At 38.7% G+C, this 16,343-nt stretch overlaps 1 protein-coding gene across 1 annotated transcript in view; it reads left to right on the forward strand.

The window, feature by feature from the left end:
- puf (ubiquitinyl hydrolase 1 puf) overlaps positions 1 to 16,343 on the forward strand; it is an 870,156-nt gene that overhangs the window by 87,417 nt on the left and 766,396 nt on the right. Inside the window, exon 9 of the mRNA XM_068225443.1 lies at positions 13,463 to 13,628. Within this exon, the coding sequence (XP_068081544.1) occupies positions 13,463 to 13,628 (166 nt within the window). The remainder of the gene's footprint in view (positions 1 to 13,462; positions 13,629 to 16,343) is intronic.

Genomic DNA, 16,343 nt, shown 5'->3' on the forward strand with positions numbered 1-16,343 from the left:
GGACAAATTGTGCTGGCTCCCCTATGCAAGTGCTTTCTTTGTTGGATTACTGTACTGTTTGCATTTTGAGATGCCTTGAACTTGCACGGAAAGTACCCGATGCCCTTGAAACATCGTGGCTTATTGAGTTTTCTTATGGTGAGGGGAGGAAGTTTTTCGCTTTCGTCTGCATTGCAACACAGTACAGTGACTGCATCTCCTTTAAAAACGTCCGTTTGGGTTAGGCGTAAAAAAACAGTGCAGTTTCATTGGCATTGACAGTATTGTTTGGTGCGTACAAATTGATTATAATTATGAGCCACACTTTTTTTCCAAATGTTGACATCGCCAGTGTTTGCGGATTCTACTTCTCTGCACACTGCCTGTTACCTGATATTGAGGCACTCCTTAAAACGCCGAATACAAAAGAATTACAATTTCACTTGAACTTAGCAACTATGAAACATACTGTCGACAAACCGAGGTGAAAGAAAGTGTAGAAAGCTACCCCTGTCATAATCTATGATCTTCATATCCGTATTGACGAAGTACACATTGAGAAATAGGAAAGGACTTCCACCTTATCAAAACTTATTTATTGCACTTATTATGCTACAGTACCAGTTTCGATCCCCTACATAGGGTCATCTTCAGCTGAACAGTACATTCACACATAGGTCATGAAGCTATGATTGAGATTACATTGTCTGGGGAATGCCATATGATAACAAATATTTGGTCACATCCAAATGGGGCATGTCAAAACGTGAACTGGCGTGTATGTCACTTTGTGTGACATTGCAATTATATATCTATAATGTTATGTTTTAGGTCTTAAAATTAGTTTTTAAAACACTATCTCCACTTAAAACTAACTTATAAGTATATAAGACAAAAACAATATATGTGGGAACACTTCATGCAGGTGAACGTTCGTGTCTTGCGTGTTATTCAGTTCATCGGTTGACTTCTGTGTTCAAGTCTTATTTTCATAGTTATACACTTGCTTGCTGTTTTTGGAGCTTGAATGATATAATTTGCTTGTAAAATTATGACATTATATGTATAAAAGATTTTGTCTTCATATATATGCATAGAATAAAACACTTTCCAAGTTTAAAAAGAGTGCCAGGCGTATGGATACAGTTAGGATAAAATATGTATATTCAGCTCTGCTGTGTGTTGAATCTAGTTCTTTTATGTTAAAATTGAATCATGTTGTTCTGTGACATTTGTAATATTTGAGTGGCATTGGATTCAAAGCGGTAGCTCCTTTCCCATCTATAGCTGTGCAGTGGTGTTATGATTATTGTTATTGGTGTGGATGAGTTGCGTTTGATATGTGAGCTTGTTGTGTACTGCTGCGTGTTCATCTTGGCAGCTAGTATGTTTCCACATATATTGTTTTTGTCTTATGTACTTATAAGTTAGTTTTAAGTGGAGATAATGTTTTATAAACTAATTTTAAGACCTAAAGCATATCATTATAGACATATAATTTCATTGTCACGCATAGTGACATACACGCCAGTTCCCGTTTTAACATGTCCCATTTGGACATGACCAAATATTTGTTATGTGGCATTCTCCAGACAATGTAATCTCAAACATAGCTTCATGATCTATATGTGAATGTATTGTTCAGCTGAAGATGATCCTATGTAGGTGGTCAAAACCAGCACTGTAGCATAATATGTACAATAAATAAGTATTGATAAGGTGGAAGTCCTTTCCTATTTCTAAAAAAGCTACCCCTGCACGTTCCGGAAGACTTATTCTATTGTGATACGGAGAAATTTTTAATTTAAATTACTCTGTAAAATACTATTTAAAAAAAAATGTAAATGCAGATTTAAAAGTCTGAATTGTTTTCCGTTTAAAAATTACGTGGGGGGGGGGGGGGCAGTTTTCTTCCATCTGCGGTTACACAAAGCATAACTATACATCCAACATCGAAAAGTTGCCAGCCTTGACGCAAATAGAACCCGCACCCCAATTTCATGTCTCAGTTTAAAAATAAAATATGCGGATATTATTTTCGTAAATATGGTACTTTTTTGTTACATGTATTAGTTACAGTGCATAATTTGGTTTGTATGATAGTTAATGTGTCCTACCTTAATGTATCCTACCTGTATGTGAATTCTATATATTTGTTGGTCCCTGAGTACAAGACAACTTTTCCATAAATGCTATTTCAAAAACTCAAGATTGTCTTACATTTGAGATGCAAGTTGTAATGGCAGAGAAGATTTGTAGAACCTGGAAATCCATAGATAAGTGGTTGAATTTAGTAGCATTCATTGCATTTCATTTCATTTATTGTACACTTTGTGTTTTTCACCTGTAAACAATTTTAAAATCATACAGTTACGGAGAAAACAACTCTTCCACTAATTAGAAACATGGAATTATGGAAACTAATGAATACAGTTAAGTTCCAGGAGTTCAATCTCAAGGTAAGTGAATTCGAAACAGTAGTGATGACAATAAACAGAGAGGGATGACCAACGAACATCATGCTAGGAAACCATCCACTAGAAAGTGTGGAAAGCTTTACATACCTCGGCAGTGTAATATCTTGAGATACACTAGCCACAAAGGAGTTGGCAAATAGAGTGCGAAAGAGCTCTCACTTTTACTATCAAGTAGGAACACTCCTCTGGGATCCCAAAGTGCCAACAAAATCAAAGCTGGTGATGTTCAATCAGTACTTCATACCAATCTTAACCATGGTATTGAAACCTGCACCCTCACTAAGAAAGACTCATTAAGGTTGCAGGCATCCGAGATGAAGTTCCTTAGGTCCACAATTCAAAAAACCAAACTGGACAAGTTAAGGAGTGATGTGGTTAGGAAGGAAGCTGGGATTATTACACATCATTGTTAGATCGGGTCAGCATGTCCAGACTGAGGTGGTTTGGGCATGTAATGAGAATGGAGCCAACAAGGACAGCATGTGTTAACTTGGAGAGACATATGTCAGGGAAACGGATGGTGGGAAGACCAAGAACCCACTGGATGGACATCGTAAAGATGGACATTGCAGATTGGGGAAGGACACTGGAGGACGTCATTAACAACAGAACGTATCTCAATAAGAGAGAAGGGGCTGATGACCTTAGATGTTAGGCCCCTTTAAACAACAAGCATCATCATCAGTAAGACAGAATGGATGAGGCTTGCCAACAGTACCCAGGTAACTGGAACTGTAAAATGATGATGATGATGGTGGTGGTGAGTGAATACAGTGATGGAAGGACGAAAGGAAAGGTTTAAGAGGGTCAGCCCTGAATGAATTCACATTTATTATTATTTTTTTTCACAAAGCCAACTTTTATCATGCACCCCTGTTACTTTTACAGTACATTGTTACATCCTATAAGCACACATTGTTATTTCTTTGAATAATCTCCATCCCTTTCAATTGCTTTATGCCACTTCAGAGCGTCTTCAGCATTAAAATTTATCATAGGTAGGGCTGCGTTTTCATAGATGTGCAAGTCGCCAGTCAGGTGTCAACTCGAAAGATCTGCACCAGGCCTCTCCAGAGGCCACACACCATTTATTATTATTATTATTATTATTATTATTATTATTATTATTATTGGTAAAACCAGGAAAGAACAAGGAGTAATTCCCAGTTTTACGGGAATGAAAGATAAAGGATCAGCAGTCAACAACAACATTTATTATAATCTTTCAGAAAAAAACAATAAATTATTTGAATAATTTGATCCATGATTAAATACGAAATTCAAGTGACGTACACCTAACCTTGAGCCGAACTGACCACCGGCCGTGCACATGATAGTGATTATAAATTGAAACTGAGAAAATTCAGAACTATCTGAATATTGCATTAAATGTGAAAGGCTGGCGCAAGCCAAACCAGTATTGAAACTTTACATAGTAGTAAATGAATATTCAAAAACATCAAATGACGAAGCTAAATAGAAAAAACATGGGTTGCTTTAACAATAGATTGAAAAAGACACGAAATTTAATAACGAACTTGAGGCAGACTTGCAACATTAAATTCTCCACCGGGAAGATAACATTAACAATAATGAAAACATTGAGCTGTCAGATTAATAGTCCAACACTGCAGTGTAAAATACAAATCCTTTTAGGTAAACCCGCTCAGTAGGAAATGTCATCTTCTAAATCAGACATGCCGACAAACGTAGATTAAAAGTGCCCATAAAAGTAAAGCAGAATGCTAACTCCAGGCTCGCATGAAATTTAATAAAGTTGAATTGCTGAACAGGCCAGCTGGTGCGAAGTAGAAGGTACTCGGCTTGACATAGTTTTGTTTATACAGGAGGGCAAGCCCGTGTCAACGGCCCCAAGCAGGGCGAAGTGATTACATGTCATGAGAAATGCCGCTTCCAAACACGCGGCGAGGCTTGCAGGCTGGGTGTGTAGTCCCCATGGACGTTGCTGCGAATTGACAGTTCTAGCGGGCTGCCCGAAGCAAAGTGAGGAGCCAAGTCCTCACGCCGAGTCCTCAAGTCGAGCCTTGGAACAGAGTCCAGGTTCGGAGTCGAGTGCAGAGTGCAGAGCAGAGTGGAGTGGAGCATGTTGAGTAGCAGTCCTTAAGAAGCACTGCAGAATATTCCAGATTCAACAAAGAGTAGTGCTGCAAGACTAACCATAATAATTACTAAAAAGTACATGAGAAACCTTACCAAAAAATACAAAATAATGAAAAAAGAGAAGTCCAGAAAGAATATTCATAATTTCCATACAATTAATAATGTAATAAAGGCAAGGGAAAAAGCAGAAATAACCAATGAAAAAATAGAAAGACGCGGAAGAACACATTCTCGGTACCAGAAGGAGACATGTTACCGGTGACGCAAGCAGTCATGTGAAGGTAATGTGACCAGTCAACAGGCGACGTAAAAAATGACGTAGGTTAGCGAAGCGAAAGGAAGAAATAAGCAAACAGTGTTCGTATGACCTGTAACATGAGTGCACGCCAAGGGAAACTTGTTATAAATCAACGAAAAATAACTAAACGTAACATAATTAAAGGTAAGCGCAACATCATACTTAAATTCAAACAAGTAGAAAAGTACCGAAAATAGTGAGAATTGCCAATAAATCATACGTTCATGGGCGCATGAACCAATTATTATTATTATTATTATTATTATTATTATTATTATTATTATTATTATTATTATTATTATTATTATTATTATTATTATTATTATTATTATTGTGAGATTTACATAAGGAAAAAATGTCCAAATACAGTACCCATATTTTATCCTTTTGCTTTCCCCCAATTTTATGTTACCCGCATTTATTGTTTTCCTGCATCCATCCTTGGTTTCCCGCTCCCCCTTGAAAAGTGATGCATCAAGGTTTTACTGTCGTGTTTATTGTCTCTACTACTAATTATTACTTGTTTTCCTTTTGTCCTAGATGTCAAACAATGTTAGATATTCTTGGGCAAGCATGTATCCGACCCTTCATAGATTACCTTAGTGCTGGTTTTGTTTTCTGTAATTTTGTTTTGCCACATATTTTTTTGAATGCAGAAACATTTTGCTGTTCTTCCCAGTGCAATCCACTCTATATTTAATAATTTTACACTTGTATGGAATTCTTTCTTTCTGTTTTTTTACTATATTAACCCCTTAACTGGGTTTGACGTCTAAAGGCATCAACAGCTGTCGCATTAGTATTGGGTTTGACGCTTTTAGGCATTCTTGTAATTCTAAATGTGTTCTTATGTTGGGTTAGCTGCCTATAGGCGTCTGGCTATTCTTAATCACTTCTGCCATCTACTATTGTAATTTAAAACTAATTCCATTCATATTAGATGTGATTATTGCTGTCCTATTCATTTTTATCTGGTCTCTCGCTAGTCGGGTAGTTCGCGCCTAGGCAGCAGTCCAACAGCTATCTCGTGTTGCCTCGTGCGGTCCGCGCCAAATTATTCCTAAAGAATTTATTTGTGTATATTTACATCAAAATTGGACGATGACATAGTGGAACATTTATTACATGATACTTACACTGACGCGTCCACTGATGGGCAAAGTGACACAGAAAATGATGATCCTGTAGTAGTAGTAGTAGTAGTAGTAGTAGTAGTAGTAGTAGTAGTAGACGGCACTGTATGGACTGACATTCCAAGTAAGCCTAGATCTAGATTTCCTTTCATTGGAGATGCAGGTATACACATTGTACTGGAATGTGATCTGCTAAACATTTTTGAATTCTTTTTTACTGACAAACTATGTGCTCTAATTGCTGATCAAACAAATTTATATGCCACACAATCAACTGAAAAAAACTCAAGCTGGGAAAATGAAGAATTAGAAGTGACAAAAAGTGGGAACATATTAATAGCTCAGAAATAAAACTGTTGTTAGGCCTAGTTTTACTACAAAGCATAGTTCAGAAGCCAACAATGAGGATGTTTTTCAGTAAAAACAAACAGGTTTATACTCCATTCTTTACCGATATCATGACTGAATCATGATTTCATTTGTTAGTGAAATTCCTGCACTTCAGCGACAGTGCAAGTTTTGATCCGGAAAGTGCCCCTAATATACAATAATAAAGTTTTATTATGAATCCACCTGTTCAATACATTAAAATGAAATTAAAATGTATTGAACAGGTGGATTCATAATAAAACTTTATTATTGTATATCAACAGTTTTCAATACGGATTAAAACATGAGATTAGTCACTTGCAAGTGCCCCTAATTCAAAGCTTTACAAAATTTGGTGTGTGTTGAAACATATTGTTGAGCGATTTCAAGCAGCCTACACCCCTGAATGTGACCTTGCCGCTGATGAGAGTCTGTTGTTGTGGAAAGGTTGCCTTGGCTGGAAAATGTTTATTCCGAAGAAAAGAGCACGGTTTGGGATGGAGTCCTTCAACTTGTGCGAATCTGATTCTGGGTTCGTTTGGAACATTCTAGTGTACACTGGAAAATCTACACAGGTTCAAGCTGAAGTTGACGGTATTGAACTAAAGACTCTTGAGAAGCCTTCCCAAGTCGTACTGTCACTAATGGGTGATGTACTACTAGGCAAAGGATGTATATGATACATGAAGAATTACTATTGTTCTTCATGACTGTTTGAATTGTTGGCTGAAAAGAAAACTGACGCCGCAGGCATTTTACATGTAAACAGAAAGGATGTACCCAAAGATCTGAAGACTCAAAAGTTACAAAAGGGAGAGTTTACAGTCTAGTACAAGAACAAACTGATGATAATGAAGTGGGCAGACAAGAATGATGTTCATATGTTCAATACCATCCATGAAAACAGTGTTCAACTTTTACGGGATAAGAGTGAAATAATAAGTTCAAGCCTACTCTGAGTATAGAGTACAGCAAAGAAATGGGAGGAGTCGATTTGTCTGACCAGTGCGTCACCAGTTACTCTGTGGCACGGAGGAGACTAAAGAAGTACTACCTGAAAATGTTCCGGCACTTATTGGACATTGCTGTTTTCAATTCATTTGTTCTCTTCCAAAAGAAAGGTGGGACTGATTCTTAGCTGAGTTTTCATCTCAGTTTGGTATCAAAACTTACAGAAAAGTATTGTGATTCGACAGTGAAACCAAAACATTCAGAGAGAACTTCTGGAGATCCAGTTCAACGACTAACCGCATGTCACTTCATATCTGAAAACCCGCCGACTGGAAGTAGGTATCACTCAAGAAAACTTGTTGTGTGCCTGTCAAATCAGAGGCGACAGGAAACTGTCTACTGATGTGAGGAATGTGATGTGACACTTTGTGTGCTTGCCCGTGCTTCCGTATTTACCACACTGTGCGCAGTTTCTGAATGACCTATGAAGCAGAAAGTATGTATAACCTTTAAAAAAACCTTGGTCCAGCTGACCCGGCTGGTAGTTCCATGTAAGGGTCCCTTGCCAGGGTTACGGTGAAGTCCTTAATGGCTGCTTCAGAGGAGAAGGTGACATTTGGAACGGTGCAGCAGACAGATGAGGCAATAGTTAAAGAGAACCAATGACCTAGATGGCAGATGAAGGTTAATACCACAATGGCAGATAGGCCGGATGAGTTGTCTTCAGGCAGTGTCTGTACTCCATGTTAGGAGCTGCTGCAGGGGCATCTGTTCTCCATGTTAGGAGCGGCCTACTTGATATGAGTAAGGACACGGGAACCCACCTCATTACCTTTCCCAAGACAACCCTATGGCTTTGCTCAATTCTAAATGTTCATACCTACTATTAAATATGATTCCGGAGTTTCAAGTCCCCCAATTGGATCTCCGGGGGGGACAGGGTTGAGAGAAGCCTCGAATCAAAGATGTTCGCTTCACAGAGAGATATTATGTGGAACCTGGAATGTGAGGGGTTTACTGCAGACTGGCAAACTATCAATTGTTGAGAGAGAAATGACACTACATGGGGTGAAGATCTTGGGACTCTGTGAGACACACTGGAAAGGTGCTGGGCATTTCACCACTACCAATGGTAACACTATTGATAACATTCCTCAGAGAGAAGTTCTCATCATTCAAGGTGACTTCAATGCTAAGATTGGTGGCACGTCATCCGATAACCACCTTAGTGTACATGTTGGTCCATATGGGCTTGGGACTAGAAATGATGGAGGAGAGCGTCTTCTGCAATTCTGTATAGATAAGGAAATGGTTGTTACCAATACCCTCTTTCAACATCACCCTCGCCGCCGATATACGTGGATATTCCCTGGAGACAGGGTACGAAATCAAATTGATTTTATCCTGATCAGAAGTTGTTGGAAGTTATCTGTTTTAAACAGCAGAAGTTACCCTGGTGCTGAATGTGGTTCACACCATATCCTCGTCATCATGAGAATGCGACTAAAACTCAAAACCACAACAAAGGTACGAGAAATGAAATTTGATGATAGAGCTCTTTGTAGCTTTGGCGAGGCTACTCGTCCCAAACTACAGTCATTAGGAATAAATCCCACTGACACTGCAGATTCGGTATGGAACAACTTGAAGACTGCTGAGAGTAGTGCAAGCAAGGAAATACATGGGCAGAATTCATTTCCTAGGAAGCCATGGTTAAGCGCCAAAACTTTAAGCCTAATAGAGGAAAGGAAACAGCTGAAAAGAAACAATTATGAAACTGATGAATATTTAAAAATGCATGCATCACTAGCTCGGAAAATTCAAAAGCAGTGCAGACTTGATAAGGCAAACCAGATTCATGAAATCTGTGAGGAAATTGAACTGCATAAGCAGCACTTTCAACCTCGTGATCTCTTTATGAAGGTAAAGAAAATTACCCGCAACTTCAAGCCCTGTTCATGGGTTGTGAAAGATGAAGATGATACCCTCATTGGAGAGAAACAACTGGCCATTGAAAGGTGGAAAAGATACTGTGAAAATCCATATGCAGTTGCGACTACCAGGAATGTTTGCAAAAAGTACAACCCTAATCAATCTAACTCTGCATCAGAGCCTTCAATATTGAGGAGAGAAGTAGAAGATGCAATTAAACACCTGAAGAATCATAAAACACCAGGAAGTGATGGCATCACTGGGGAAATGATTAAGGAAATGGGAGAAGAAGGGGGCACATTTAATGCACTTCATCTGTAACAAGATATGGAGCAATGGTGTATGGCCACAAGACTGGCTCATTTCCATCTTCATTCCACTTCACAAAAAAGGATCAGCAAGGAACTGCAGGAATTATCGAACCATCTCGCTAATATCACATGCTAGTAAAATATTATTGCATATCATAAATGAACGTTTGAAACCTTACATTAGATGTCAGCTCCCGTCAGAACAGGCAGGCTTTGTCAAGGGAAGAGAAACTAGAGAACAGATTCTGAATATACGTCAGTTGGTTGAAAAGGCACATGAATTCAACATTCCTTTGTTGGAAATGGGAATTCCATCTCATCTCATTTCACTATAAAAGGCTTATACGATAACAACTTGGCCAAAGGCAGAGTTGATGGTAATCTATCATCAAGTTTCAAAGTCTCCAAAGGTGTGAGACAGGGATGCATCTTATCACCTCAATTGTTTAACATCTATGGTGAATATATCATGAGGCATGACCTCGACAGTTGGGAAGGAGGATTTTTGATTGGTGGGAAGAGAATTAATAACCTCCATTTTGCAGACGACACCACACTTGTAGCCAGCAGTGTACAGGAGCTTGTCGAGATAATGGATTGTGTAAAACAGGAAAGTCACAAACTTGGCATGGAAATTAATTGGACCAAGACAAAACTAATGATTGTCAACAAAGGTGCAGAGATTCAGCTGCCACAGCACCTGAACAATCTCCAAAGAGTCTGTCAGTTTCCTTATCTTGGTTAAAAAATCGAGGATAAAAGTAGCTGCGAAAAAGAAATCAAACGTCGCATCATTCTAGGACGTACAGCTATGGCAAAATTAAAGATGATCTGGCAAGATAGAGCAATATCTATGAATACGAAGAAAAGATTGGTCCATTTGCTTATGTTCTCGATCTTCCTGTATGTATGCGAAACTTGGACCATAAAAGCTAAAGACAGGAACCGAACCAACGCCTTTGAAATGTGTTGTTGGAGAAGGATGTTGTGAATACCGTGGACAGCCAGGCGAACAAATGATTCTGTCATCCGGAAAATTGGAATATAAGAAAGTTTATGCCAAGTTGTGTACCAGAGAATCCTGCAATTCTTTCGTCACATTATGAGAAGAGAGGATGACAACCTGGAAAAATTAATTGTCCAAGGAAAAGTTTCTGGCACAAGGACACGAGGACGGGTCAGAAAAAGATGGGTTGATCAAGTAAGAGAGATCATGGACTTACCATGGAGAGTTACTATCCGGAAAACACAGGTTCGTACAGAATGGTATCAGCTTATAAAAGAAACAACTAAAGTCCTTTGGTCACGATTCTCAGTCATGAGTGGAACGACTTGAGGGAGAGAGAGAGAGAGCATATCAGAAAACTTGAACAATGTCATCATAATAATGAAAGGAACACTTTTTATATTCACTTTTGTATGAACGCATTGTGTATATATGTATATATTTACGGGTTTACAAGAAAAATTGTAATAATATAATGCTATAGAATTTCTACTATATCACTAATAATTTAAATAAATCAAGTAAAATATATTTTTCTGTTGAGTATTGACATCTGCCGCACGCTACTGTACCCATTCCAAAAGTGCACGTTGCACTGAATACAGTAATTATCCACTGGCTGGTTGATGTTATGAAACTATTCCCCAGTTAAAGGGTTAATTACCCAGATAAGCTCATCAGACAAAAAAATAGTCACCCTAGTGCGTGCACACAGATGGATCATTAAAGCCTTTACAGATGGCACAGTAAACAAGTACACAGTAAAAAAGTCCCATGCTCAATCGCATGTGCACTGCCTCTATGTGAGCATAAGGCAGTAGTGATCAGTAAGACTGATGTTTTAAGTGGACAGTGTATGTCAACTTGGGTAGATGTATGGATTTGACAGAATGGCAAAATGGGGCAATCGTTTTTGGCTGTGCCCATGGCCATACGGTGCTTGGAGTTGGGAAGCCTAGTTATATATATGGGCAGTTTTCTGCATCAATTTATGAAATATTTGAGTGTTAATATCATTTTATTCCCTGTCTGGGACACGAACGACACTGCGCGAGTTCAGAGCAGGAGCCCTTATTACGCGTAAGGAGAGTGAAGCTTTGAGTACCGTGTGACCTTGGTATTTATTACCCTCTGTATAGTGGAAGGGAGCTAGCGGTATGATGCTAGACTTAAAAAGCTGCCTGTGTCAGAAGGAGTGGTTAATTTACAGGGTTTAAACTTAAGAACTGTATATTACCTGTGTATTATTAGCAAGCCTGCGAAATCTGTGGGTTGGTATCCAGGAAATACGCAGGGAAGTTTCATATTCTGCAGTTGCATTTCTGATTTATTTTGCTTATTAATTGCCTTTATGTAAGTAGTGTACTGATCACCCGGGTGAAAGTCTAATGGGGGCTTATGGTTCCAATCTGTAGCTAGCTTCAGGTAGTTTTAGTCTCCCATTTTAGATGGCGCTGGAGGTCATTCATAACGTGTAGATAATTATATACAGGTTCTGTAGATGGCACGCAAGTAAGCATGAAATGAGCGATATTAATAATTAAAGGCAGTTTGTCTCGAAGTGAAGTATTTCAAGTATTTCAAGTCTAACCTCAATCAGTGGGCCCTTCTAACAAATTAATTAGTCATATAACGTCAAGCATTGTGGAGATAATATTGCTGGATTGCATCGAATTCGATTAATCGATTAATCGATTAATCTTGTTCGAACTTATATCGATTTTAAGCGATAGTTCCCATGATGCTACAGTATTTGTATTGTTTGAATTCCAAGTGCTCATGTGCTTGTCCTGTAAATCTTTGTTCCTTGTGCTTGTTTATTTGAAATATATCTTTGCCAGTCCTCCTGAAATCCTGTATTTCCTGTTTGAGTACACATCAGGGGCTGAAAGCTGAATGGTTCTATTAATGTAGTTCTATATATTTCCTGTCTCAGTGCATTTAATTCTGTTATTTTTATTTTCATGTGGTACTAGGATATTGATGTGATACCCCATTATCTTGCATATGGTGTGTTCTGCTGTCTTGCTTTCGAAGGGATTTCTTATTTGTTATAATATCAACTGTGTGTTAATGTGTCAATCATTCATTTGAAGTTAAAGCTGCTTTGAGGTGTGTGGTTATGTTCTCAGTAACTAGGGGTATCAGATCATTATTTACAACATAGTAAGTACTTGGAAATAAAAATATATGAATTACAATGTATTGGGCATGGAAGTAGTAGAACTGCATTATTATCGATTGACGGCATGGTGGAGGGGCGAGGGGCTGGGGAAAGGAGGGGGTAAGAGCTGTAAGCATACCCGGTTGTGCGTCACTGCGCGGATGTCGCTTCTCTGTGCTCTCTGTTGATAATAGCAGTAAGATAGTGCACAAAATTTGCACTGTGGCACTATCTCTGATGGGAGACTGAAACTACTAGCGCCGAGTGGCTTGGTACAGAAATTTATCATTGAGTTTCATCTCTATTCTATTCTTTCCTCTTTGGTACTGATTTTACTCACTTACTAGCAATGCACTGCACTGCTCAGAGGACCAAGCATGAAATGCTGGTAATGCTAATGCATTTACTTAGACTACAACAGACTGTACTTTAGTGTTCTTGTCTCTAAAGAATAACCAAAACATGACCAGAGCAAGGAAAATGACCTACATATGCATTTATATGCTATATATAATGTCTATGTAGAGTTGGGAACATTTACTTCTAGCTTTTAGCTTTACATTTTACAATTATGATGTATTTAAGGAAAAAAAATTAATATACATACCTAATGTTCAGTTCCTTAAGTGCAAAGAATGTCTTTTTAAATCAAATCCTTTTTTGTTAAACCTCTACTTTTTTTCTCCCCAGTAATTGTTACCTGCTGTTGACTTTATTTTAGATAAATTGGTGCTATGTGAACATGTAAAGCATGTGGATTGTTCGGATGAAGAGGGCGATAGCAACTCCGATGAAGATGTTCGACCTTCAAGTGAAGCAATTGTTGTCACAGAGGAGTACATAGACGGCTTTGAACCCGACCAAGAAGTTCCTAATGTTCTTGTCAGGTTAGTCTTCATGATCCTTTTCATGAACTTCAGAAGTAGTTGCAGCATATGCATGACCAATCTTGCAAATCATTTGGTTATTTATTCCATTGACTTATTATTTGTTATTCTCTATTTTGCTTTGTTTTATGCCTTTCTTTTCCTTTGTATATCCACTGTACTTTTTGTCAGGGACAATGTGGCCAACACTTCCCTATTTTGATCTTCAAATATAATTCTTTTTTAAAATTCCTACCTCTATTATTGATACTGCATGTCTTAAAATGCTTTGGCTCTTTTCCCTTTGTCAGTCCTTCTCTCTCTTTTTCCCCCCAATTTTTTTGACCATATTTCAGCTTTCTGTTTTCTCTTTTGGAAAAAATTAGGTCACTTTTCTCTTCCAGTTCATTAGCCAGATGAAGATGCTCAAAATTGACTTTCTAGTATTTAAGTTTGGACATGTAGTATAATTGTAAATCTTTTTCTTAAAAACAGCATTATTTATTGATATACAAACCTGTTTACTCTATAATTTATTCATTTTGCTCTTATCATCATCATCATCATCACCATCATCATCATCATCATCATCATCATCATCATCATCATCATCATCATCATCATCATCATGTACTAAAGGCAAAGCCTTGTTGACGCAAACTTTCTCCTCTGGTACACTCTTCATTTGCTTGTTGTCCCTGCACCTCATCCTATTCTTCAGGTCTACGAAGGATGATTTTCTGAGTCTTCCTTTGCCTCTCTTTCCGAGTACTTTCCGTTTAAAATTGTATGTAAGGAACTTATGTCTCAGCAGATGGCCTACATGTCTTATTTACCTCATTTTACATCTCTTCAGTGAGTGCTCGGTTTTTATTGACCTGTAACACTTGCAGACTTTATTTCTTATCAGTCCAGCTCATTTTGGTGATCCTCTTTCTTTTCCACATTTCCACTGTATTTAGCCAAGCTCTCCCCTTTTTCACTGCTGTCCAGCTTTCACATCCTTTCAATAATACAGTTCAAATAAAGGGCTTTGCAAAAGTCTTTCTTGTATCAATGCTCATATGCTTGTTAGTTAAAATGTCTTTCTTGGTTTTGGAAATTTTGTTTAGCCAGTGATCTCCTGTTAATATTTACACTCATCAGCAAAAGTTATGCATATACCAGATTTTGTTGCGTTGAGGTGAAACTGATTATATTATTTAATGTGAAACTCTCATGAATCAACAACACATTGATCCTCCATGAACCGGAAGCACTCTTGATTGCCATGAGGCATGTTCAGTACTGAATCATTGAGCATTTCATGAGCCAAACTCCTCAATGGCAGCGTCTTTTAGGGCCTGAATTGTTAGTGGTGGATGTTGACACTTGGAAATTGCTGGTTTAAGGAAGGTCCACATGTGTGCTGTGCAGTTCATGTCTGGGGGAGACGCTGGCCAGTCCATTCTGCGGATCCCACGTCCCTCCAAGTATCAGTTCACAGCTGCTACACGATGTGGATGAGCATTATCATCCAACAGAGTCAACTCATGTTGTACAGTCTCTAGAAAACCACTTGCTATGGGTTGGAGAACGTGTTCGTACACTGCAGCCGTCATGTTTCCTTGAATGTGAACCTGCGGTGTACAGCAGCCGAACTTTAGACCTCCCCTGAATGTACTGAACTTCCAAGTTTTTGGTGACATCTTACTGAGAATGATTCATTGTAACATTCTCCTCTTGCTCTCCATGTGTGCAGAGATTGGTCATCTGGAAATAAACCAGTTTTCACTTCATCAGGGAATATTCTGGACCATTGGGGTGAAGGACACAGATGAAGAATACACCTACAGTATTCCCTGCCTGTCGGAAGGGGCGACTAAAAGGGGCAACCAAGGGATGATTGTATTAGAACCATGAAACTACTTGTGATTAGTACCACCACGTGGGGAACACCATGGGTCGCTTTTACTTGCGCTTAGCACCACTATGTTTTTCTTTTTTTTTCTTTTTTTTTTTTGCTAGTTGCTTTACGTCGCACTGACACAGATAGGTCTTATGGTGACGATGGGACAGGGAAGGGCTAGGAGTGGGAAGGAAGCGGCTGTGGCCTTAATTAAGGTACATCCCTAGCATTTGCCTGGTGTGAAAATGGGAAACCACGGAAAACCATTTTCAGGGCCGCCGACAGTGGGGTTCGAACCTACTACCTCCTGAATACTGGATACTGGCCACAAGTACCACTGTTAGGTACCAAATAGGTTTGTGATTAGTAGCAACAGAGTGCGTTGCCAGCTTCTACAGCACCTGTGACTAGTACCACTTTAGGAGCGACGCCATAGTTCTGGCTTGCCTATTGTTTCACATCAGTTTCTGTGAATGTGAGGCATTGCGGGTTGGATCCACTGATTGTTTTAAATTCATATCCATCCATTCATTCATTCTTCATCCTCAGATTTTGAATTCTGATCAGTGGAGGATTTTGGACTTTTGTCATTCCATTTCGTCTCATTTCGTACCATTAGTTGCCGATGACCTAGATTATGTCCATGAGGTCTAACAACCTCAGCAGTTTTTGGATTTCCAGTCGTCGTAGACTCTATGCCACTGGGCCAGCGTCCCGAAACTGTTAAGGGCCGTGTGACTGTTGATGTTAAAAATGAAATAATTGATGTGCACCAGCATTCCCACGTAAAAAGATTTCACGCACAGGCGTCATTTGTAAAGCAACATCATCTGTTCAGTATTAAAGTC

The sequence above is a fragment of the Anabrus simplex genome, chromosome 1, assembly GCF_040414725.1.
Source record: "Anabrus simplex isolate iqAnaSimp1 chromosome 1, ASM4041472v1, whole genome shotgun sequence".
In the NCBI taxonomy this organism is placed as follows: Eukaryota; Metazoa; Arthropoda; class Insecta; order Orthoptera; family Tettigoniidae; genus Anabrus; species Anabrus simplex.